This window comes from Eumetopias jubatus, unplaced genomic scaffold (assembly GCF_037043125.1).
Source record: "Eumetopias jubatus isolate StellerSeaLion01/CBP00866 unplaced genomic scaffold, mEumJub1_p1.0 scaffold_7, whole genome shotgun sequence".
NCBI lineage: Eukaryota > Metazoa > Chordata > Mammalia > Carnivora > Otariidae > Eumetopias > Eumetopias jubatus.
Window position 1 is genome coordinate 8129791 of NW_028274813.1, and position 27084 is coordinate 8156874.

Sequence of the window (27084 nt, forward strand, 5' to 3'; positions counted from 1 at the left end):
CTAGATTCTGCACTCCCACCTCCGTCTGCATGTGCACACGCACACACGCACACACGCACACAAACCGAGGTCGTCGGGGATAACTCTGGGTCATTATTTCGGGTTGATCAGACCAGCAATAGTGATTGTGCGGCCTGGGGGAGAAAACCGAGAAATAAAAGCAGACACTCGGTCAGCAAGGAATGACTGCAGAGCAGAGACGGAGTGGTCTACATCCCAGGAAATCAGCAGTCACAGCCTCAAGAGTATCCTCAAGACCCCACGTGTCCACACAGGAAAGAAAGTGTCTGTGGCTGTGGAGGGAGCAGACGCCTTTGACCTCCTGAGGCCTTGCAGAAACGCTGCTTCTCTGCAGTGCCCACAGACCCAGCGGACAACACAAATATCCTCCAGGGCTTTCCATTCACTGGAATTCCGTAACCCTGTAGTAACTTGGAACTGTTTTCTTAACTTCTTAATTTCCCAAACTTTTTCCAAAGGGAAATATAAAACCAGTACACTTCCAAAAAGTCAATTTGCCCAAGGGCAATTCCTTATCCCGTGTATTGATCATGCTAAGCCACTGGTTCTCACACTCACCCAGTCTCTCCGGGGAGCAAGCGCTAGCGAGGCGAGCTGCCCTGTGGCTCACAGGAGAAGCAGAGGGCTCGGGTCCAGTGCCTGGGGGTTAAAGTCTCTGGGGGCAGGGGGGGCGAGGGAGCGGGGAGACGAGATTTTGCACAGGAGACAAGAGCACGTGACAGAATCCAGCCGGGAGCCTGGAGGCTGTGCTGAACAGATCTAGTTCAGCAGATCTTTACTGAATGTTCACTGGATCACACGTTCCCCCATCTATCTGTCATCCAGTGTCTGCCAAGTGCTGTCCAGGTGCCACAAAATGTGGGGAAAACAAGGGTGATTCAGAAGCCAGGTGTTTCTTGCCAACAAAGGGCAAGAAGGGAGTCAGACGTGACTGCCGCCCAGCCTTGGAGCTCGCGAGGGACACAGGGGCGGCACTGTGGGCATCTAGAGGAAGAAGAGCACCCCGGCCTCACCCTTGGAACACCGTGGGCAGCCCAAACTCCGTAGCAGGCTGATGTGAGAAAAAGGTGTACAGAGGCTCAGCCCTTCACCTGAGCGTGGGACTGCCCTGCAGGATGGTCCCAGCCTCCCTCCACAGTGCCTGCACTGCAGCTGAACATCCCTTCTGCCCCATCGGTCTCCCTCACTCCCCAGCAGGCAGTGGCGTGCTGGAGCCCGGGGCCACTGGCTGCCAAGAGCCAATCCCCTCTTCCCAACTCGGGTGTCAAGGGCAGGTTGGTAACGAGGAATCGGCCACCGTGGGAGAACTGACACCATGGAAAGTGGCAAAGGAAACATTTACCAGCACACTGCTGCCCACGCGGCCGATCCCAAGGCATGCTTCAGTAAGCTTCCTGAACTCCAGACTCCTCCCCATCTCAGGGTCTGTTCCCTGGGGACCCAACTGAAGGTGCTGACCTCAGGTGGGGCCCCTCTTCAAACCAGCCCTGCCTCCACCAGGGGACTGGGGTATTTCACCTAATCTCACTGAGCCTTAGTTTCTGCATCTCAAGTGAGAGGCTTGGCCTACATCCGTGACTCTGGGCCATGTTTCGTGGAGCATGGCTGCACAGGCTATCAATGAGGTCATGGAAAGGTTATCTTGTCCCAGCATGGCCAGAGACGTCAGCCCTAGGGTCCTCATCTAAACAATGGGGACCAGTCTCAGGTTGTCACAAGGAATGAATGAGACCAGTGAACAAAAGGCTCCAATCTGGTGCCCAGCCTGAGATGCTCTCTCTGCATATGAATGGAGCGCTCTCGGGCCACAGTCCCATGAGGGCAGCATTCCTTACTCACCCAGGCCCTGGTGGCTCAACAATGTGTCCAGTGACAGAGCACACAGCATGGACAGAAAGGACAGCCAGGCACCCCACGCATTAAGGTCTTCACTCACACTGCTCTTCTCTGATGCTGCCAGAAACAGAAGATAATCGAGAATTCTAGGAGCGTCTTGTAACGGACAAGTAGTTAAATTAAACCACGTCTTTAGAACCACTCTGCTGTGCTTCCCACCGTTAGGCTGCTGGCTGGTGCACCGGGTCTGCCTTGGGTTTTGGCGTCACACTCCGGCTTCGTAAAAGATTCATTCTGCCCCGTCTACCTTCGTCTAGCTTCAGGTGAGGGCCGATCGTCACCTTGCAGTGCATTTGCTACTGCAGTTCTCTCCTCATGGAGGGTCATCAGGAGGATTTCCAGGAACCCAAGACGCAGAATCATGCCTTCTTGGAAGCAGATGAAAGCCATTTGTCTTCAGCATTCTGTTGTGTGCCTTACCGATTCCCAAATTATGTGCATCGGGAATGCAATCAGAAACACTGCTTCTGTGTAGCTCTTTGGCAATGTGCCTTCCTGAGCTGTCTCAGATTATTTAAAAATTAGCAGCACTTGCATTTCAGGTGGGGTTTAGCAAGCAGAAACAGAGGACACTCAGTTACACTTGAATTTCAGATAAATAATAATGTTTTTAGGATAAGCGTGTCCCAGGCAGTATTTGGGACATATTTATACTACAAAATTATTTATTGTTTATCTGAAATTCAAATTTAGCTGGGCATCCTGTATTTTATCTGACAACCCGAATTTCAGGGAACTTTCAGAAATCAAAAAGAGTAAGAGAAATCTGTGAGCTTCAACTCAAAGCTGTGTCAGCCAGTTTTCTTATTTTGCATCACCAGAGGTGCGCATCGGTAGCCATCTCCCTGGCCGACCCAAATCCCTGTACACAGCAGCTGGAGGAAGCCCATCGGTGAGAGCAGATGGAGTGTGGCAACATCCTAAAGACTTGAAATTGAACTTCCCAGGCTTGAATCATACATTTTGGAGGAATCACTGAGCAGCAGGGGAAAAAACAGAGGAAAAAGTCCCCCAAACGGCGCTCGTTGAACGCAGCTTGGGCCATCTGGAATGTCCTCTAACTGACCTCAGTTCCTGACCCGAGTAGTTAGCTCCTGCCCATGGGGAGCTCCTGCACCTTCTCTACGCCCTTCTGAGAATGGAAGGGGCCTGAGTCAAGTTTAGAACCTCCGCCCCTTCACAAAGTAGTTTATTTCTGGATTTGGTGCCTCAGTTTCCAAGCAAGAACAGAGGACTACAGCATACCTGAGAAGGTGGGGCAGGGAGGGAAGGCACAGGGAGGGAGGCAGAGGGAAATCGGAAACCGTGTGCAGCACAGGACTTGCCCTCAGCTGCAGACAAAAAATGCTTGGATTGCTTCTGTGTTCTTGAACCAAATGGCAGGAGAAAGGCTGGGTGCAGACATGAGTTTGCACACTTCTGCTGACTACATGGGCCACGCCTCCGCCACCAACGCTTGCACCCCAGGCAGCTGCTGAAGGGAACAGTCCCCACAGTCCATTTGTAACAACAAAACCTCAAGATCGCCTTCCATGAGCTACACAGAAAGTCTCGTTACGTAACATTTGTGCCCTTTAGGTTGTGATCTGACACCAATAATTTATTGTTATTTTTAACTTCCTATTGGCCTACGTGAGAGCCTCTGTTGGTCACCAAGTTATTTCCAGATCTCTTTTCCAGTGCAGCCTGGGTCCTAAAACATGGGAAAGGACAAATCCCTGTGATTTTTCAGCCACTGGGATTCTATAATTGTTTGCTGTTGCAGGATGACCTATCCCACACGGACACAACAGGGTTGGAAATATTTGGGGGGTGCAAGGCCAGGGTGCAGTGGCTGAGCATGGGGTATCATGTCACTCACAGAGACTGTGGCCTCCAGGGGCAGTAGCAAAAAGGGTGGCTCTGGACAAGGTTTACCTCATACCCCATTAAAGAGTCCTACCTGCGACTTTGGGCGCCACCTGACCTAAGCATCAAGTTCCTAGAAAATGATAGCACCCTTGTCACAGGCTCTTTAGGAAGATTACAGGGGATAATGCATATACATAGCACCGTGCCTGGAATACAGGAAACACTCAATGAAAGTGAGTTGATATTAGTATGTTTTTATATCTATTTCAAGATGGAGGGTCTAAAAATAAAACTCCCCACCACAATACATTTAGCAAGCTTTATGAGAAGTGCCCAAGGGCTGCTGGTTCTATTTGGACCACGTCCCTCAGTCACCTCTCTGCCCTGGGCCAGTTCCGTTTAACTTCCGCCTCTTCAGGCCCTTGTTCTGCTTCTCTGATGACTCAGTAAGGTCCTATTCTTCTCTCACAGGACAGATTTTCAAATATTGGTACACACGGGCCTTCTCCACCACACTCCAATGACCACTTCTGTTGTCTTCTCCGGAGTGAACAGTCCCGGGTTTTCCAGTGTTTCCTCATGTGACATGGCTCCTTAACCATCCTCCATCCCTGGACTCTCCCTTGGAAGCCCCTCGATTTGTCCAGAGCCATCCAGGTGGGGGCACCAAGATGTGCTCCACTGGGTGCAGACTAGTGGGTCATAAAGCAACCTCCCTATGGCCATCCCCCTCTGCTGACCTAGCCCAGGAGATGGTGATCAACCCAAACCCCCTGCCCTTCCCCTCTATCTGCTACTGGGCCACGTCTCCTTCATCTCGTTCTTAGGTAACTGCTATTTCTTTCCTTAATACAAATGCTTGGCAGATTAATTTCACTTCCCGGTTTTCCTTGTCTTTCAACCACTCATTCATTCATTCATTCATTCATTAACAAATACCTATCCCACACCAACCATGTGCCAGACACTCTGCTCGGTATTGAGGCTACAAAGACCAAGATGACAAGATGCTCACAGGCAGCTGAGGGAGACTAATCAGTAGTCACCAAGACTGTGCAGACTCTTCTGACTCTTCGTATCATCCAAAGTATAAATTGCTAGTCCTAGTAAATTATTTCATCTGTAAATATGATAAGCAGATTTTTATGTCTTTATCTAAAACACAATTAAAATGTGGAGAGAAGGACTGAGAATGACAGCAGGACAGTGGGGACTCTGGGTGAGCTTCATCAGCCAGCTACCAGTCTTTCTGACGGTACAAGGCCCATCTTCCTGCACTTTTTCCAGGGCCCTCTCCCTTGCTAAAATAAAGTTTTGTGGGGCGCTTGCGTGGCTCAGCTGCTTAAGCGGCTGCCTTCGGCTCAGGTCATGATCCCAAAGTCCTAGGATTGAGCCTCAAGTCGGGCTCCCTGCTCAGCGGGGAGCCTGCTTCTCCTTCTCCCTCTGCCTTGCCGCTCTGCCTATCTGTGCATGCTCTCTCTCTGTCTCTGTCAAATAAATAAAATCTTAAATAAATAAATAAATAAATAAATAAAATAAAGGTTTGCTCTGTTTATTCCTCCTAAATGCTAGCAAAGTCAGTATACAAGGAAGGAAGAAGGCAAGAAGGGACAGAAACCAAAGAAAACGTTTTTTAAAAAGAGAAAGGTTAGTTATCATCAATTTGAATAACTAAATCCAAATTTGAAGATTTGCCAGTTCCAAGTCTCTGACATTTTTCACTTTTTCCATTTCTCGAAAAATCAACAGTATTTCCGCCACCACACACGAGTACATCCTAACTGCCCCCTAGGGGGGCAACAGGTCAGTGCCTGGGCACCTAGATTCATCTGGAGTGTATGCCTCCCAAGTCTGTACTTCTCTTCAGCTTGGAGCATCCCTTAAGAAAATTTTTCCTCCATTAAGAAAACTGAAACGAATTAACACACAAATAGTTCTGCTTATTCTTTCATTGGAAAAGACAGTGGGTACCAAATCAGCATTTGTTAAGTACATGAAGTTTTTGAAGACAGGATGAAGGGTGGTAACTGACCTAGCAGAGCAGAGGCCCCCCTGGTCAGCAGAGGAGCCCAGGTTCCCGGGAGCTGTGGAGAGAAGGGCTGGGCTGGAAACGAGGGTGCTCACCACGACCCCAGCCTCCCTTCCCCACTCAGCAAGGCCAAACAGCTCCAAAAAAATTTAAAGACTCTCTCAAACACGTTGAAGTCTAAAACAAACTTCTGAAAAAAACAGAATGAAAAAATAGAGGAAAAAAAATAAAACAGAGGTCTAACAAAGTAAGTGCTAAGAGGTTCAGAAACACAAAAGGGAGAAATCGGAAGGGAGGAAACAAAGATACGGTGCAAGAGCATTTCTCAGAAGTGAGAAACAAAGTCCTCTGGTCTGAAAGGGCCACGAGGCCGCGCTGCATGGAAGTCCGAGATAGTCCACCCTTGTTCCTCTCCAGCCTGCCCTCCCGGAACAGCTGGGGTGTCTTAGAAAGGATGAAGCGGAGCCTATCGCCCTTCTGCATGTGACCCTCCCAGGGCTTCTCCCTGCAAATCGGACAGAACCCTAACTCCCTTCCACAGCCCTGAACGCGAGCTACGGCTTCTGCTCAACTCTGGGACTTTACTTTGCCCCCGCGTCCTCTGCCCACTTCTCCCCAGCCACACTCTGCTCCCCGCTCCTCCTCAAAGCACCTCTATGCTTGCGTTTGCCTCCGCCTGGAACTCTCTTCCCCAGGTGGCTTCCTCCTCGCCCTCCAGGCCTCAGCTCCAACATCACCTCTTCACAGAGAAATTCCCTGGGCACCTACCATAGCACCCACTGTCCAAGACATCTTTCAGCATCACTTCTGTGTTGTATTCTTCATTGTACTTGTCACTACCTGAAATTATTGAGTTATTTTCCCATTTCTCATCTTTACCCCTGCTGGAATGTAAGCTCCATAAGGGTGAAAACCTTGTCTGTCTTACTCATTGCAGAATCTCCAGGGTTTAGAACAGCATCTGGGACAAAGTAGTGTTCAATATTTGACAAATAATTGAGTTCCCAGTACAACAGATGACAAGCCTCACCAAGGCAAGGATAAAGAGAAGACCCTAAGAGTTTCAGAGAGCAAAGGGAATCGGAATGCATCACACTTCCCCTCAGCAACATTAAATGCTAGAAGATAGTGGTGCAACACTAAAAATATCTGAAGGAAAAGAATTTTCAACCTAGGTTCTATACCTAGCCAAACCTTCTCTCAGATGGGAAGGTAGATTAAAGATGACATTTTTAGACATGCAAGGATTAAAAAAAATAATCGTTTTTAAGGAAGCTTCTGGAGGACGTTAGTGGGGAAGCAAGAGAGAAAATTAAGAAAAGAAGCTACAGAAATAAGGAACAGGAGACACAATACAGCAAAGTGGTAAAGAGGAGCCAGTGGTACAGGGAGGGGAGCTCTGCGTGGAGAGCTGTGTGGGAGCCCAGGGCCTCACTGATATTGGATGGAGCAGGAAGGAGGCCTCCAATGTAAAAAAGGAAAATAAAGAAATTGGTGGACTTTCTGATATGATTGAGCATATAAAAGAAAAAAAGCTAGTGACATAACAGATCAACGGAATAACTGTAAAGAATCAAAACTATGTAGGAAAGTGTGAAAATAACGAAAAATTAGAGAGGTCCTTTTTAATGCCAGGAGAAACAAAAAGTTTTACAAAAAAAAAAAAAGAAGAAATATCCCAGTACATTGAAATAAACAATACCTAGTCAAAATAATGAAAACACCAAGTACCCATTTATGTAAAGATACATAATTGTGTTGAGAGGATGGAAGACAGAAAAGAACGAAGATCTCATCTATAACAAGAACTCAATACTTGAGTGTTAAATTTGATAATGAGTTCATCAACGTCACAAGATTCAAGATGAACGCACAAAACTCAATTGCATTTCTTTATATTCACCACAAACATGTGGAAACCAAAAGTAAAAACACCATTTACAATTGCTTCAAGGGGAAAAAAAGACCCAGGTATACACTTAAGAAAATAAGTAGAGGATCTGTATTCTGAAACTTAAAAAATACTGATGAAAAAATCGAAGAAGACTTAAGTAAATGGAAAGACATATGGTGTTGATAGAAGACTCAACATACCAGAGACGGCAATTCTCCCAAACTGATCTATAGTTTTAATGCAATTCCAATCAAAATTCCAGCAAGTTATTTTTGAAGATACAAATGAGTTTATTCTGAAATTTACAGGGTTCCTGTGTGGCTCAGTCGGTTGAGCATCCAACTCCTAGTTTTGGCTTGGGTCATGATCCCATGGGTTGTGGGATTGAGCCCCACGACGGGGGTCCTTGCTCAGCAGGGAGTCTGCTTGAGGATTCTCTCCCTCTGCCCCTCCCCAAACTTGTACACACTCGCTCTCTTGCTCTCTCTCAAATAAATCTTTAATAAATAAATTTTATATAGAAAAGCAAAAGTTCTATAATAATCTTAAAAAAAAGGACAAAGTGGAAGGAATCACCCTACCTAATGTTAAGGTGGATATACAGCTACCAAGAATCAATAGTCTACAACTGTGAAGGGATGGACGTACAGATCAACTGAACAGAAGATCCAGACACAGATGCCCAAATATGCCCAACTAATTTCTGACAAAAGTGCAAAGACAATGTAATGGAAAAAGGGTAGCCTTCTCAAAAACTCATCCTGAAACAAACGGACGTGTATAGGCAAAAAAAATTAAAACCTGACTTAAAAGTCAGACCTTATACAAAAAGTAACAAAATGGATGACAGATGTACATATAAAACACAAAATGATAAAACTTTTGGGAAAAATAGAAAATCTTTTCAATCTAGGGCTGAGTTCGTAGACTTGACACCAACAGCACAATCCATTCAAGGCAAAAATGGTTACACTGGATGGGTGTTAAGGGTGAATGTTTGTGTCCCCCGAATTCATGTTGAACTCTACCTGGCACACAAATCTCGCAGGCTCTTTTAATTACCCCCAGTGAAATGTATCTCACAACAGCCAGTGTGACAGTACTAGGAGGTGGGGCCTTTGGGAGTTAATGACGGGTAGATGAAGTCAAGGGTGGAATCTTCATGAATGGGATTAGTGCCCTTGTAAGAGTCGTGAGACAGCTTATTTCCCTTTTGCTCTCCACTATGTGAGGATACAAGAAGTCAGCAGTCTACAAGCCAGAAGAGGGCCCTCACCAGAACCTGACCATGCTGGCCCTCTGATCTCAGACTTCCAGACTCCAGAACAATGACAAGTACACGTGTGTTGTTTATAAGCCACTCAAGTCTACTGGATTTTTGTTACAGCGGCCTAAGGTAAGACGATTGGGCTCTCTTAACAATTCAACCTTCTGGGCAAGGGATAGAAGAATCTTCTCCAAGAAAACTGACCAGTCCAAGAGGAAAGACTAAGATAATTAATTAGATGGCAGGGCATGGGGTACCTCTTGTACATTGCTTCAAATCCTCTCATTCCAGCCCAAGCTGCAGAGACGGTCTCTGCACAGGCTTCCACCCGCTCCCAAGTGTGACCTGAAAGCCCCTCTTACTTCCGTCTCTGGAATTTGCAGGGAATACCTGGCAGGAACAGTGGGCATTCCACATGTGCAACTCAGGATTGTGGGGAAGTTAGCACGCAAAGAAAGGCCATGAGAAAAAAGCATTTCACTGGGTTATCTAGAAGGTCCTGCAAGATTTGAGTGCCAGTCACTCTTCGTTCACAGCCAACTTGATGATGCACCACTGTAACTGTGCTCCCTTCCTCCCTGTCCCTCACTTCTCCCAGGGACCACATCCACAATAAAACACCTGCACATAAGCCTTTATCTCTGGCTCGACTTTCTGAAGGTACCAGGTTAAGAGACAGGGTTCTTCTAAAAACAACCCGTGCTACAGGGAAGCCAAAAAAATGACAGCTCCAAACCCCTCCTCATCCCACAGACTCGGAACTCCCAATCACCTTTTCAGTGGCTTCTATGTAAACAGACAGCCATGAAAACCAGACATTTGAGAAAACCATCTCAAATGAAAGACAAAGACCAAAACAAACAAGATAGGAGAATAGGAATGTAACTAGGGAGAAAGAGAGACTACGTAGGGACAAGAGAGCTTCCAGATCTTACAATTAATGTTCTCAGAGACAGAAGATCCTGCATCCATAAACTAAGTCCAGGATGACATTTTAAAGAAATTAGGATAACTAAGGAGCTCCTGGAAAAAAATTTTAAGAACCAGAAGATTAGAAGAAAACACTGAAGAAATCTCCCAGGGAGGAGAGGAAAAAAGACAAAAGCGACAGAAAGCAGCTGGGGAGGGAGGGTTCGGGGGGGCAGGAAAAAGGGCTGAGATCAGTCCAGGATTCCCAACATCTGAATAACAGAAGTTCCAGAAGGAGAAGACAGACAGGTGCTCAACAGCAATCCTGGAACCCAGAAGTCATCAGAGTGATGCTTTCAACACACCAAAGGAAAATGATTTCCAATCTGCAATTCTATTTGAGTTGAACTATCAGTCGAGAGAAGGGGAGAACAAAGACATTTTTAGACCTGAAGATTTCAAAACAATTACCTCCCATATACCTTTTTCCTCCAGAAACTAATGGAGGATGTGCTCCACCAGCTAAGAGGAGTAAACCCAGAAAGAGGAACATGCTGGACCAGGGAACAGGAGATCCCACACAGGGGATGCACAGAGGAAGCCCCAGGATGGGAGAGAAGGGGACCAGGAAGGCTTGTGCAAACAGCCGTCGCCTGCAAATCTACGCCCGAGGTCTGTGCTGGGCTCCTGAGCCAGAGCCACCGGTCTCCAGTGCAGAGGCAAAGCCAATCACCTCTGTTGATGGGTCATTAAGAGATCTTCAAAGATAATGATGTAAAACAGATACCAGATGATAAGACAGTATGTCCCCTAACATCATGAGGAGTTACATTAAAATCTGGCATTTGGCCCCATACCCTGACTCAAGCCTTTATCCAATAAACCACAACACAGAAAATTTAAGAACTTCCCATCTCCCCACAACCCTGCCTTGCTCTCTCCCTCTCTGTGTCTCTGTCTCTGTCTCTCTCTCTCATACTCACACATGCAGATATATGGACTGTGGCTTTGGAAAGCTATCCAAACCTGTAACAGAGGGGAGCTGGCACTAGGGGGAAGGAAAGGGTCTCGGTCTTAAATTTTTCTGCCAGATTCTTTGTTTTTAATGCAACTAATAAAACAGGATTATTCTCCATCCAGATCCCTTGGAGGCCCATGATCTTCAATTGAAGACTTCTCACTACCTGCTCTCTCCCTACTGATTTCTGTATCATGTGCCATGTGCATGTACTACCTATTCAAAAAATGGGAATTTCCTAACAATTAGTTTCAAATGATGTATGGGCAGGTGAGGTCTAACATACATTGCAGACATTCACTTAAAGCCCTCAAAGCTCACCCATCAATAGCGAGAGGGGTCCCTTAAAAGCCCTGCCTTCAGTCTTCGGTGGGAGAGGCCCTCAGGCCCTGACCTTTTAGAGAGTTTGTGATCTGATCTTCAGAGCCAGTTCCACCTTTATTGAAGGCCAATTAGTCACATACACCTTTTTAAAAAGTATGTTTTCACTTTAACATATAATCTAGGGCCGGATAAAATGGCCTCTCTTGCCCTCTTCCATCAGCTTCTGGCAGAGAACAAAAATCACCAGAGAGGGCCACCAGCATTTCTGGTCTTGCTCACCTTTGTCACTGAGGCCACGCTTTCACTGATGGCGCCTCAGCCCTGCAGCCAAAGGCTGGAGAAGCGAGTCAGGACCAAAGTTATGTGAGCGTGGGCTACTAGGCCTTTCCACGTGGAGGACTAAGTATGAGGAGTGGTTGGGGCTTCACTAGAATCTGTCTGCCAGGCGGCCTTCGGTGAGGAAGACAGCACCAGGAAAGCTGAAGCTGGACAGCAGTCCTGAGGGCCTCAGAGAAGGCCAAGGAGAAGAATGGCCAGACACTGCAAAACGTAAAGGACTCAAACCCACTCACTGCTTTAAAAATTTAAACTACAACTCCCAACATCTTCTGAATGGGGAAACAGAAACAGCCGTTCTTTGTGGAGCTGTTGGGTTGTTTTTTGTGTTTTTTTTTAATACGTATTTTTGAAGTAGGAAAACTACCTGTTCATTTCAAAACAGGGCACTGGCCGAATGGGCGGGGTGGGGTGGGGGTGGGGAAGCGCTTCAGACGCACTCGGCTCAGTCAAGGTGACAGACTCATTTGCCTGCTGGTTTCTCTCCACATCTTCATTCCCAGGGTTCCAAGGATTCAGAGATGAAATGTCAACTGAACACGTCCCATACCAGTCTAATTTCTCTTGACAGCCTGCCTCACAAATTATACAAATTTCTGAAATCAAGTATCTTTGAACATGGAACACAGACCCACCATCCCGATCTGGAAGGAGGAAGACTCCACGTGGAAACTAAAATCATGGAAAACTAATTTGCAAAGGGCGGGGGTGTTAGCATCAGAAATGGTCTTCTGAATTTAAAAATAATGACAATGGGGACTATCAATTAGGCAACGGGCGCTCGGAGCCTATGTGCTGGCTCAGCTACAATTTTTTTTTTTTTTTAATGTCTGGCAGAATGTTTTACAAACTAAACCCAGCAAGACTACAATTCTACCAGAAGGTGCCTCAGATGGTTTTGCTAATAATTTTGATCAGCTGAAATGGAGAAAAACATCATTTCAATTATTCACTTTCAAAAACCGTCAATTTTCAGTTGGAATACTAAATGCCCCTTTCTTCCCCCCTCTGTCGCCACCAAGCAAATAAAGCCCAACCCCAAAAGAACCCTCACAAAAAGGAACCGGGTGTGAGCGGTGACATTTTTGAGTATGTGAACGTAACAAAAATCTTGTCGACATGAATTTCTTGCCACTTGGAAGTTCGGTCCAGCTTGTGTGTAACTTTGCTGGAGGAGAGTGAGCTCCTTTAGAGAACGCGCGGGAGGCTGGCATTGCTACAGCGGCAAACATGGGGAGTGCGAACCACCATATATTGGCTTTTGTTTTAATAGCCTTTTAACCAACTTTGTTAATGGACTGAATGCAATTTAGATATGGAACTTGGCTAAAACGTAGCTTCAATTGGCTATTAAAATTTAAGAGCCAACTAAGATAGCTAATTACAAAAAAAGCTCCAGTGATAATGCTAAGCAGAATTAGTAATAGCAAATGACAGTCTGTCTGGTCTTATTCCCATAGGGAAAGAAACTCTTAACTGAGAAGTCAACCAGACAATGTGCAGCAAACCTAATTGCATTACTGGTATTATGGCATACAAATCTGTCAGCTCCCTGGGACAAAACCGGGAGTGAAGTCTGTCAGACTCGAGTCAGAAAGCAACTGACCCTCTTTTACATCCCAGTTAGGGCAGATTCCGGGAAATTTTATTTTTATTCACAGCTGATGGGTAAGTGCTGTTTCACTGAGGAAAGTTCCTGTACAGCCCTGGCAGGGACTGAGGACGGAGGATGGAAGGAGGAGGCCCTCCAAAAAGCACCGGTCCAAAGGGAAAGATCCTTCCCCTACCCAGAATGAGAGTCTCCCTGTAGATGGTTAGGTCTGAAAAAGACAACAATAAATATCTGATTGCTAAAAAGTTGAGCTTAGGGAAAAAAATGTTCTACTTCTTTGCTTCATTACAGATACCCTCATTATGGCATCAGCTGAAGTGCAGACTAGCTCTCCTGTGAAGATTTATCATGTGTGGTGGCCACTTTGAATCGGAGGTACCGGAGTCTTTAACATTCCCTAGTCAAGTGTCTCCCTGCTGTGCCTGTAAATGTCAGTCCAGTTTTTTCACGGCTGTGCGCACAGATTAGAAACAGCGGGAGAGCTTGGGAGTATGACTACAATACCAGTAAGGACACTTGTCTTCGTGGCACTGCTCAAGTGATTCTTGGAATGTAGGACCCTGCTGTTTTCTAATATTTACACACAACTGGAGTCATCAAGAGCAGTAAATGCAGTCTAAAGGCAGCTTGCTTCTTTTGTTAGGAACTTTACATTCAAATAGGGATATCAACAATAACACCAAAAAAATTTAAAAAACAAATTAAAAACCCACCATTTTAAAAAGTTTCATATTTCCCCCCAAATTTGCCGCTAAAAGACCAGATATTATCCTGACTGTTCACTTAGCTCAACCCTCACTTCCAGACATTTTCTATGTGCATCACACAGTTCACTGGGAACAGCAGGTGTCTGGGATTCCTGACCTTAAATCGTGTTTCTGCAGGGTGTGCTTTCTCTGACCTCTACAGGAACAGACAGGGCCTTGGAAGCCATTTTCATGTAATTTCAGCCACCTTTGCTTTCTGAACACTTTGCATGGCAGAGCAAAGACTTATTTCAGGGCTGCAGCACCTGGAATACAGACAACTTCTTTGAAAAACCTGGTTAGGAACTTTAAAAAAAGGAAAAAAAAAAAACCCACAACTATACATGTATCTTAAGAAATGTCTAAATGATCCTTCTTTAAATTACAAATGGTAGGACGAATTACGTATCTTTGTCATAAGCTTTTCGATCTCTGCCAAGGATTTCTGTACTAGAAACCTGAAGGGCCGGGGCGGGAGGGCGGGGGGAGCTGTTGCACGCGGGACCAGATCACACAGCTTTGCAACTAGTGTTAAACCCATCAGTATGTGCACAATACTTCTCCAGCTGAATGGACTCACGCCTTGGCACCAAAATGTTCTGATGAGTTAATGAAATAAACGAAGACAAAAGAACACAGTTTTCTTTCCCTGCTTTCGGGTGGGGGGGTGAGCTCTTCTTAGGGATCTTAGGCACATTTCTCTATCTAGGAAAGTGCAAGAACTATTCCTCCCTTTTCCCTTCACTGGGAAATGGAATGGAATCAATAGAATCAATATGTACTATCCAACTGTAACTTTCCCTGTGATCTATTGCCCTGGAACTTTCCAGTGTTCAGAGTTAGCAGACCCTTCAGTGGCTCAACTCTGACATTTATACAGTGCTAGCACATAATGGACCCTCGTGAAGAAAGTTTGGGAAAGCATGTAGGGGCATTGCTCCCATCTGAGAATTATACCAAGAAGGATCAGCGTGAACTTCTGTACTAAGATTCTTGTGTCAAGGTCAGAAAGAATTACTCAATAAGCAATTTTTCAGTTTTTAAACAAACTAGCCTGGCTGTTACAAGGTCTTCATGTATGACTGTGATCACTCCTCACTCGCTTCTGAAAGGTATCAGCAGCAGAAAGACAACCTACAGAAAAGCAGGAAGAGATTCAGACCACTGTCCCCTCTCTTCTCCTTGCAAACACTGGGCTGGCCCTTAGAACTTCTTCCCACCCCCGAGTACCAGGGACAAAAGTTATCTTACAGATCATCTCCAGTCATCCTTCTGATAATTCAGACTTCTAACGAGTGCTGCACTTTAAATTAAAAAGAGGAAAGAATTTTCAGAGATCATTTACAGCGGCTCACTTAAATAAACCCATAATTTACTCAATGCAGAAATTTTACAGGTTAACTTGAGCCAAAATTACAAAAATTCAGGAACGCTACTCACAAATTGCAAAACACTAGTGTCATAATAAAAAGCTCACCACTATATGAATAATACATGCTCAGTACAGTGGAAATGGTAAGCATTTTATTTGCAAAATCACACCCAAGAATAGAGAGTTGCCTAAACCACCTGGTCAGCACTATACTGCAAAGAATCACTGATCCCGTGTGTGAGGCTCTTGCTATGTATCCAGAGACCCTTTTCCAGTATTGATTCCTCAGTGTGCCTTGTCCTCCTTATACCAGCAGAGCTTAATGAGTAAGGGGTATAGAATACCTGTAGAACTTTAAAAGAAACCAAAACTCACAAAACATTATCTATGCAGCTGCTATAATTATGAGAAATTACGAAGGCATGATAACAGGACTTAAAAAATATCCTAGCCAAAGAACAAGAGTTTGATTTTTGTAGTATAGTAATGCTCGTAAGTGAATTTTTTCTTTCATTTTGATTTCTGTTAATGTGATCTAGGAGACAAGTTAAGAATAAGTAAAATGGCCTTAATTACATTAAGTGTGGTGCTGGCATAAGGACAGACAGACAGATCAATGAAGTCAGACAGACAGTCCAGAAACAGACCCTGGTAAAATAACTTAATCTATAATAAGGCAGGCATCACAAACCAGGGTATAAGGGGCTGGGGAAGAAGATTTATTTAACAAAAGTACTGGAGCTACCGGTTAGCTATTTGGAAAAAAAAATACATTGTGATCCTTACCTCCTGGCATAGATATGCCAAAATTAATTCCATATGGATGAAAAATTTAGGAGCATTAAGACAAAAAAGCCTAGGTCCAGTATGTGCTAGCACATGGTAAATATTTCTGATTTCAGGATGAGGAATATTTTAAAACAGTGGTGGAAATTACAATGAAAAAGATCAAAAGATTAAAGCCATAAATATTAAATTTCACAAAAATAAAAAATATTACCACCAACAAAAAACAAATGGGAAAAAGTCAGCAACAAATACAACCAAGGGTGAAGATCACCACTATACAAACAGTACAATCAAATACACCAGGAAGAAAACAGAGCAGTTAGTTTACAAATAAAAAATAAATGCTCAGGTTCACTAGCAATTAAAACAATTTACCTTATCAAATGATAAAAATTAGTAATATTCAAGGATGACAAAGCTAAGCTGTACTCTGATTTGCTGGGCAAAGTGTTGGCTGGTGGATTTCTGCAAAGCAACTTGTTAATATGCATCAGTAACCTTCCATTTTCATAGTCTTTGACCCAGTGGTTCCCTTCTGAAAATCTAAGGAAATATTCACACATGTGGACAAAGATTTCTGCCGAGTTTAATCAAGGATATTACTTATAGGAGCTCCTGGCTGGCTCAGCTGGCAGAGCATGCAACTCTTGATCACGGGGTTGTGAGTTCGAGCCCCACGTTGGGTGTAGAGATCACTTAAATGAACTTAAAAAAAAAAAACCTTAAAAAAAATTACTTATAATATCCCAATACTGAAGACAACTTAAATGTCCAATATTAGGGAAATGGTCAGGAAAGCGTCATAAATCCACAAGAAAAAATATTATAGAAACATAAAAATTATATTCATGAAGTATCTATAATAACGTGGAAAGTATTTAATTCTAGCTTTAAAAAGCAATATATGAAGTTTTATATAAAGTATAATAATTATTTGAAATAAAAATGCATAGGGGCACCTGGGTGGCTCAGTTGATTAAGCGACTGCCTTCGGCTCAGGTCATGATCCTGGAGTCCCGGGATCGAGTCCCGCATCGGGCTCCCTGCTCAGCAGGGAGTCTGCTTCTCCCTCTGACCCTCTTCCCTCTCGTGCTCTCTATCTCTCATTCTCTCTCTCTCAAATAAATAAATAAAATCTTTAAAAAAAAAAAATCTGAAATAAAAATGCATAGAAAAGCCTGGAAGAAAATGTGTCAAGACCTTCACAGTGGTTGCCTGTGGGTGGGAGTAATATGGCTGGTTTGTCTTTTGATACTTTTCTGCGTGTTCTAAATTTCCTATAGTGACCAGGTATTATTAATAAACTTTGGTCATCACAAGAATACAGCCAACAAAATAGGATTCTAAGGGATAATCAAGCACATACTGCTCAACCACATATAAACACATATATATAAATACATATAATTTATTTACATTTCCACCACTAATTTATTTCTATGCAACTTAGGCCTTTATATGCACATTTTAGTAACTCAAAAAAATAATTGAGGCTCTATGGCTCTGGCCTATCAGCATTTTATTTGTCTTAAGAGATCACTACTGAAGAATACCTAGAAACTATTTTACTTCAGGGCTTAGTTGGTTACCAAAGATGTATCGGTTGCTTTCTAGAACATCTAGAGCATGTACTGCCCCACGGTGTGAAGGACAAGAGCCTGGCACAGATGTCGATCCTCAGCAGACCAGACCATCTCAACTCACTAATGACCAAGGAAAATGGCAGAGAAGGTAGGACCGCATGGTGCCAGGAACACCTGTCAGAACGTGGACGCTGGGTTATGAAGGAACAAAGACTGGCAAAGTCCACTGAAACACGGACTGGAAAGGAAACAAAAATGATGCAAGATAAAGATAGTAAGTACAAAACTGAAAAAGGCGAAAAAAAAAAAAAAAAAAGCGTAACGCTGAATGACAAGGCTATTTGATCACTGATTTAAAATAAAGGGAGCCAGGGCGCCTGGGGGGCTCGGTTGTTAAGCGTCTGCCTTCAGCTCAGGTCATGGTCCCAGGGTCCTGGGATCGAGCCCCGCATCGGGCTCCCTGCTCGGCGGGGAGCCTGCTTCTCCCTCTCCCACTCGCCCTGCTTGTGTTCCCGCTCTCGCTGTCTCTCTCTCTGTCATATAAATAAATAAAGTCTTAAATAAATAAATAAATAAATAAATCAAATCAAATCAAGGGAGCCTCAGAAAACGCAGCGTCAGGCAGGAAGGAGAAGAGCAGTGGCGTAAGGGGATGCGGCCAGTGAGCCCCCCGGCTACTGCGGCTACTAGTCTTTAATCTCTGCAGCCCCGCCAGCAGAGTGACATTCGAGAAAATGCCAGCACTTGTTAAAAACAGTACGTGAGGAACTCTCTGTTTTCTTAATACCTAACCAACAGGTTCTGCTGTTTTTGTGTTTTGGAAAATAAAAAAGGCTAAGGCATATACACAAAAATACAGCACACACATTTTATCCTATTTTAAGTGTCAATGTGTTTGAAACAGAACTTGAAAGTTGATTCAGGTGTTACAAATAAACCTGGGACCACAGCACTGATAAGCACGAACATCCAACATTCCACAGAAAACAGGAGGAGGCTCTGCCCAAAGTCAGAGTTCTCTCTTCTGCAAAGACACACAGCTCAAGAACTTCAGGAGGCATTTAAAAGATGAACTTTCAAAGGAAAGTCTGCAGATCTGGTCTGCACTTTTCAACATCTGACCACTACAGTGACACGTATTCCATGTGACACCTAAAGACCCACATTTGGGGCCAAAGTTGGAGAGTCTCAGTGTTGGCTCAGAGCTCCTCCAACGTGGTTCCACCTTGACAATTTGGGGTATGTTGCTATTCCACCTGTACTATTACTTAACTTTTTCTTTAAATCAACTCACTTTTTTAAAAACAGAAATACCTACTTGAAGCTTGTCCTAAGCAACCGAGAAATCACCAGTTTCATGGGCTACTTATGTTCTGAACACATATTAAAATAATTGCTTAATGCTTAAATGCTGAAATAAAAGTGTGTCTCTATGTCATCTACAAAGATGGGATGTGCCATTAAGCAATAAGGTGTACCACCCTTTAGGAAATCCAACCCAATTCCAATTTCTGCAACAAAGTAAACCTTGAAATTGTTCATAGAGTTTAAACCCCAAGCTTTTATTACCAGGGAAACTATAAAAAGTTCAAATCTGAAAATGTCTGATCACTAAAACTCTCGAGTGCTTGGTTTACTGCACAGACATCATATGCTACAAAAACGACACTTATAAGAAAAATAATCTCCTGTGAATGAGCAATAAGCCTGCTTTGTTTTGTTTCACAGGGTCTCCTTAAAGAAGCTAGTCTATAAATCTGTAATCATGGATACTTTATCACATTTTCTTTTCATACAGTTTGCATGCTTACGTAGTCCTTCTGCAATCTCACTTTCAAATACGTGGGTTTGGTCTCCCACAGACCTACTTAGTACCCCACTTTTGCTTTCATAACCCTTTCCCTTTTTTGTTCCTCTTGCTTCACACAGCAGGTGCTCAATAAATGCTTGTGGAACTGAACAGAACCAATGCAATCCAAATCTTACGGCCACAACAAATGGTGTATTTGTATCATGCAAAAAGAGACCTTTATTTTAAGGTTTGTATATCTGCTTAAAGGGGAAGATTTTGCCAAGCATTTCTATACACTCGGGGCAATGGACAATGATTAGAAAGTGCACATCATGGTGGTTTTTCTTACAGCTGCTTCAGAACCTCAAACACATGCAGCTTGGGATCAGCTGAAAGAGTTTGACCTATAGATTTTCAATTTTATAAATTAGCCTTTAATAAATTGTACAAAGTATTTACTTAATAAAAAAGTTTATATTTTTCAAAGACATACTATTTCATGGTTAGCCCCATCCTCAAAGACTCACATGAAAATATAACATTTAAAATAGAAAAAGAGGAAAAAGTCAAATGACAGGAAGAAAAGAAAAGTCGGTTGACAGCATTTGATTTACTTCTGGACTCTCTTTCTGGTTTTTGAACCTTGAAGAGAAAAAAACAAATTCAAATCATTAACTTACAAAACCTAAAGAACAGATATATAAACATTTCTATATATACTTATTCATATTTAAAAATCTGACTATGATGATTTGTGGAGATTAAATTCCTACACAAAGGTAATGGCTAATAGCCTGAAAATCTTAGGAAATCGTGTCCATTTTTAATATGTCCAAAAATATGCTAACGTCTACCTTTCAGTCTTAAGTCACAACAGAACTCTCCCACTGGTAAAACACATTCAATTTACAAAGGCACTGAAATCTTTCTCCCCAAAACTTTTATTGTGCAATTTAAAACAATAACTCCTAATGTAAGCTATAGCAACAAGACAAGCATTCATTTCTTGGAGAGAAGCAATGAAGTAATGCAAATTCTGAAAAGCAAGGAATAAAATGTGTTGCTTTTTAAAGCCTGTTACCTATACTCTCTAGGCAGGAGCACACGGTCCATTCCAAAACACAAAGTCTTTTCCACTAGGAATTAAAGAGATCCCAACTGAGTAGCCTTCTAAAGATGCATCACAGCTGATACTGGTCAAAGAACCGCATGACAGTTCCTATCCAACTACTCCTGGGTTGGAATAAATCAGTCATTCTTTACTGGGGGCAGAGTTCTTTACGGGAATTCCACCTCACCAAGGAGACTCGGTTCTCACCTAGCACCCCCACTCTACCTCAGACCGAGCACAGCAGTCAGAAGGGTACGTGTAAGCCCGATCACGGCTGCCTAGCACGGGCAAACGAAGTGTGCCTTCCCTCGGCCTCATGCCTCCCTTGGCCAGGAAAAGAGCAACGGTACCAGGGTGAGGGGCAGCATGGTCACCCATAATTAATCAATGAGTGCACTAAACAACAGATCAATACTTCTTTTCTGAAATGTATAAAACATTCTTTGAATCTAGGACAAAATATTTACCATGTCTAATAATAAATCCTAAAGGTTTTCTGTTTATAGGCTTAGTTACTTGTGTGGAAGATCAGTTTAAAAATTAGTGTTTTCTAAGTTCCAGTTTTTATTTCATTGCCATATATTTCAATTAAAGAAAACTTCAAATTTACATGTATATCTTTTTTTTCCTGCCATTGATAATGCATAGCCTTCACTACGGCTGGTTTAAACTTTTGAGCTTTTTCCTCAATTTTTGTGATAGATAAAAAATATCCCATGGTAGATTTTTAGTTTTTTATTTCAAGAAGTTTGAAATTAATTTTGCATAGAGAAATAGGAATGCTGTGATGGGCTGAGGTGGGGCGTAATAGGGTATCACAAAATCCAGGTCAGTAATCAGTACTATAGTACATCTTCCTTTCAATAAATTTGGAGTAGTCACATTACAAAGGACACTTCACAACAGTTTCACTCTGTTCAACTAGTAGTATTATCACTAACACCCTCATTTGTCATTTTACTCTTTTTTTTTTTTACTCTTAAACACCACTGCTGCTTATCTCCTTCAATCTAGATTTAAAATTTTTCACTGCAACTAAAAACAGTACCTGGAATTTATTATATAATCAGGATCCTGCAACGTGAAGTCTTTGCTACACGTATCAATTCACTGTTCTCCCTAATAACCAATTCTAATTGTGGCAGAAAAAATATTTTTCCTCTTCTCGTCTCTTTAAAAAAAAATATACCCATTTTCATAATTTATTACTATTGGTAAAAGGTGCAATCTCAAGCCTAACACGTAAAATTTAGTATCTGAAAAAGGAAAAATACAAGTCTGGGTACTCTTCCATGATTTTATTAATGCAGAAATTCAAAATAAGTGGGAAGTTTCTTTGTAGTGTGTCCTTAAAAATATCCCTTTTTTGACTAGATCATAGATATTCGAGAGGTAACCGTCAATCCTGCTTCCCTCAGATTTCTCAAGAATGGACCAAATTCAAGGTTACTTCAAATCTAACACTAACAAGAGAAGGTTGTGGAGTACTGTCCATTTTATGAACGGGAGGGACAAAGGAGCTAGCCATAAATATCATGGCTACATTAACTAATTTTTAGTACAATTCTGAAGTACTGGGACCGTTTTGAAATGCCAGAATATACATGATTTTTTAAGCCTTATCATTTTGTGGGGGAAAAAATTACTTGCAGCAAATAACCAAATTTTCTCAATTGGTAAAAATTATGCCTTGCATAAAAATAAAAGGATTAGAGGCCTCTGTTCTTCTTGAAAAACACCCCGTCACCCCCTCTCTTTCTTTGAGAAAACCTACACAATACACATTTTGAAAGCTTTCAGAATGTGTTCTTACACAATAGACCCCCAACTAGTCAAAATGAGTTTAGGTGTATCAAGAAAATTATACACGTTTTTAAAATGGTCTAAATAGATATTAAAGGAAAGTTGCTCCCATTTTGCCAGGCACAGCATTCTGAAAGATCACACAGTGAGAAAAATCTCTTACCATATTGTAAACCATAAATTGTGTTTGAAAATAAAATTGTTAATGAAGAAACTGACATTTCTAAAGCTGCTGTTAGAGGTAACCATTCTTGAAACACGTTTATGACACAAAATCTTAAAGCTCTGGAACACAGAAGTCACTGAATTGTATTATATACTTTTTTAAAACAAAATTCAAACATAATAATGTGCCTCCGCCTTCAAGTTATTTTAAAATGATGAATACAAATACATATTTTCATGAACACTGGCCTTTTTTTTTTTTTTTGCCAGAAGCAGTAACATTTTACCATCTCAGGTAATATTTCTCTCCTTTACGAATATTTAGACAATAAAATACTTTAACTAGCCCTATACTTTAGAAGAAAGGATAAATTACAATAAGAAGAGAAACAGCATTTAAGTACAGCAATTTGGAGTTTATATAAATAAGGGAGAATTTGATTATTCTCTATCTTCTTTTTGTTTAAGTTGGAACAAAAAATCTGGATTGTTCTCCTCAAATATGCAATGGGGTCCACACTCTTCTTCTGTTATTAATAAATAAAACAAAAATACTAATATATTTTCTCCCAGTAAAAACCAGCAGTGTTAAGGACCTTAAATTAAAATTTGGGGCATAAAAAACATTTTTTCATAATTATAGTCCAATTTAAAATTATTGATGTATCAAAACAAATAACTCTGATGCTCATTAAGCAAAGTTCAGGTAACAAATGACCTTCAGGCAGTCAGGAGAGGCATGAGTTTTCCCATGCACAGCTGTGAATTCACTCCGGTCTAAATGGGTATCAACCTTATTATCACAATGTGGGCTGGGCCCTTTGCTGAACTAAAACTCTCCGTTTTAAAAATTTTTAAGGGATTTTTTTTAAAGTAAGAATATTGCTCTATCTTTACAAATGCTCCTTAATTTTGCTCCCACTCACTGTCATAGCTGCTGCTGCTAGCCTCTGGCTGAGACAGGCTTCCATGCACTGCTCCTCGGGACTCCTCACTTCCTAATAACAAAATGAACAAGACAGGAGGCGGGGAGAACAGTAGGGATCGGAAAATGGCTGAAGACAGAAAGGAACTTCTTTAAAACCTTTAGCCTCCAGGGTGAAGTTCTATCCTCCCTCTCTAGATACCCCCAGTATTCTCTGGGGTGAATTCATGTAAACCTAAGGATGTTCTATCCATACTATACAAGAAAGACAATGTTAACAGACCCGAGTGCAGAAGATTCTCTTTGAAAGTCAAATGTTTGTCTTCCACAAATGTGCACAGGCGACACTATCAAAGGAAAGGTAAAATACATCCCTGGCCTGACTCAACAGGGCACTTGGGCTTTAATGAAACTTTTACCAAAAATGAGCCTTTTCTATTAGAAAGTGAGAAATGCTTCAGAACCAATAAAAGAATGAATGAATGAATGAATGAATGAATGAATAAATAAATAAATAAATAAATAAAAGGCAGCAAGATAGGAGAGAAATCTGGAAAAAAAAAAAAACATGGTACTGCAACCAGCACTGAATCTCTTCATTGCGTCCAAGAAATCATCTCTTGTGAAACCTGGAACCTGTTTTCCCTTTTCTGAGCCTCCCAGAGGTGTGCCTACACGTCCGCACTGGCCGTCTACGAAGTAGACCACACGGAAGCCCAACCCCATTGTGCCCTTTGCAGATGCAGCCCTGCTAATGTCAATGCTAGCTCGGCTCCATGCTGGAAGAGCCTTCAGCACCAGTTTACAAGCCATCTCAGAAATGACTTTATACTCTGCTTTTTGCTTCAAGAGCTTTGAAAAGCGATGACTGAGGCTTTAATCCCTTGCCTCCCAACTTGCTGAGAGACAAGAAGAGCTGGCAGACTTTGTGGGGGGCACACGGACGGCTCAGGCCCGTGGAACTTGGCAGCCACAGTAAGCCCAGGTACTACTCGCCGGATCTGGACCTTCCCTTGTATCCCGTGATATGTAATCAGTGTGCGGAAATGGAAAGACAGTAGCCTGAGAGGTAAGAGTTCCGGCTCTGCCATTTAAGTGCTCCATGTCTTGCGCTCCCTAGATGCAAAATGAGAATAGCTCCCCACCCCAACTTCGTGATTACTGTGAACAGTAAATAATACAATGTACGTACAAAGGACACTGTGATAATACTATACAAACAGAAGATCTTCTTGTATGATATTTTATCATAAAACCAAAATGTTGCAACCATAAGTTAACCTCTTACTTAGCGGAAGGAAATGAAATCTGTGTTTATATATGGAAAAAGCTAATAGGCAAGACTGTTCAACTTACGGGTTTTTGTGGCCTCTTCTGTCTGTGTATCTGACCATTCCATATCTTCAACACTGGATTCGGTGCTCTCCTCAATTCCTTTCTTGCGCTTGTTACACACAAAGATTTTTGAAAAGAGAGAGAGAAACATGTGGTCCGATGGTCAAATAAGTAAATACACAAACTTACCATATACTAGCATATATGTGAATCTATCCAGGTTGTGGGTGAATCAAAACATACAATAAGAATATACACAACTACAGGGTGGTAGTTACCTAAGGCGAAGGGGCTGTGGATGGAAGAAAATGGGATTAAGAGAACTTCAACTATACAGTTAGTCTGAATGTCAGCTTGTTTGTTGTAACCACCTCAAGCTTTTATGCTTTTTATAGTTCATCATTGAAAGCCTAACCATCAGGACTGATGATACAGAAACTCTCTTTTAAAAGCAAAGCATTTAACAAATTTGGTTTCACCACTCAGGCCAATGATACTTATTCTCCGCATTTTACAATGTGTGTGGGGTATGTGGGGGAGGGACAGTCATCTACTTGATAAATGGGAAAATATACACCTTGTGCATACAGGATATCCCTGGTTATACTCTATCAATCAATGGCAAATTCTGCTCATGAATCAGTAATGACAAACTTCCAATAAATGTCTTCTTTTGGTATACTTTTCATTAAAAGTTTAAGGGGGACACCTTCCTGTAAAGGAAGAGTCTTAAAAGTACACAGCTCTCCTAAAATCTCGAAAATAGGGTGGATTCTCCTCAACTTTCTATTTATTTTTTTCCAACTTTCTATTTATTTTTTCTAGTTGAGGGTTACTTAGTAGTTAATGCTTAAATTCTGTCACCAGCCGGTCTTCCCAAGTGTTCGTTCAGTTTCTTTTCATTATTTTCTATCACTATGACATTTTCTAACTAGTTCAGTCCGACGTGAAGTTTTTAAATTACTCCACACGTCTACATGTAGGAATGACTATGGAAGGACTTAGTAATAACTTTACAACTTTGTATTTCTCCTATAACTTTATCCCATGTAGTCTCAAATTTAAATGCGTTAAAGTCCAAACGATAACTCAGAGCTTCCCTGGGTGGCCCAGATTTCGTTTAGGAAATCCTCTCATCTGTCCCAAATTTCAGATTCACAATGCATCAGAACGTCCTCACTTATATTTTCTAACAATTAATATTAAGTTAAACTTCATCTGAGCATTTCCCTTGCTTTGGGCCATTGTCCACACTGCCTGCTGACAGCACACCGCTCTCTTCCCTTCTTCCCTGACGGCAGCCACGGGTTCCGTTCCACAGGGAGCTGCATGGGAAAGCTCCACTCTACTCAAACCACATTACCTTAAAACCCCCAAATGGTCAGAACTGTTATTATCTACGTATTACAAATAATCCCACTGTTTCAAAATATTCTTAAGGTGGCCATGGAAAGATCAGAACTCCAAGACCCCCGCCATGCTCCTGAAGAAAACGCTTCACACAGACAAAAATAACTTGACTAAACCTTCAGAAACTTTCAAAGGCATTCATTTAGCAGATTTGTATATGGAGGTATTGCCTCTCAAAAACTGCTGTTAAGAGTGGCTGTAACTTCATATAACTGATGAGAGAAGGGGAGAGTGCCTTACATCTTTCTTTTCCAAAGTGTTGCTTCATGATTACCATCTAAACCCTGCTGGGCTGAACAGATTGGTTCGATAATTACATACAATAACTGCAGTGGGCAGGTAACCCTCAGCTGGCACAGGGCAGCTCCCCTGTGAGAACTTCCATATGCAAACTGCACTGATGGAGTGCATTAGGTGCATCTTTCCTGCCGGTGCACAGGCCTGATTAACGCCAGCCAAGACTCCAAGGTTAGCATGTCAGCAGATTTGTGATGCATTAGGCAGGAATAAACACAGACACTTTTGTTCGTTCGGACCAAAATTAAGGAGGAATATTTCACTACTATATTGCTTTCCATACAGGAAAGAATGCATTTTCCGATTTTAAGGAGGCAGATTTTTAAATGCTCATTATAAAGGGAGCTATCCAATACATTCTACCCAAGAACCCAGTGCATTCATCTTGTTCTCAAGCTTATTTAATAAAAAAGAGGTTTCTTAATCTCCATGCAAGTAAATTACATAGGAATGAAAATCAGTCAGTATTCAGCCAACAACAACAACAAAAAAAAACACCTGTATTTTAAGCATCATGCAATAGGTAAAGCACTGCATTTCATTAGTCCACACTTCAGCTGGGTTATCTCCTGCCCAACTTTTCTGAGAATGTATTTAGT

At 42.3% G+C, this 27084-nt stretch overlaps 1 protein-coding gene across 7 annotated transcripts in view; it reads right to left on the bottom strand.

Moving 5' to 3' along the window:
• VRK1 (VRK serine/threonine kinase 1) overlaps positions 1-27084 on the bottom strand; it is a 114598-nt gene that overhangs the window by 11729 nt on the left and 75785 nt on the right. For 3 of the 7 annotated variants that reach the window (XR_015768460.1, XR_015768461.1, XR_015768462.1), the window contains exon 12: positions 24800-24887. Coding sequence is in view for 3 of the 7 variants with exons in the window: in XM_028099084.2 (XP_027954885.1) it covers positions 23425-23516; positions 24800-24887 (180 nt within the window). In the remaining 4 variants the exon portion in view is untranslated. Of the gene's footprint in view, positions 1-13923; positions 14170-19893; positions 20082-23141; positions 23517-24799; positions 24888-27084 lie in introns of those variants that run through there. The other 4 variants (XR_003608423.2, XM_028099098.2, XM_028099086.2 and 1 more) reach the window with 4 other exon arrangements.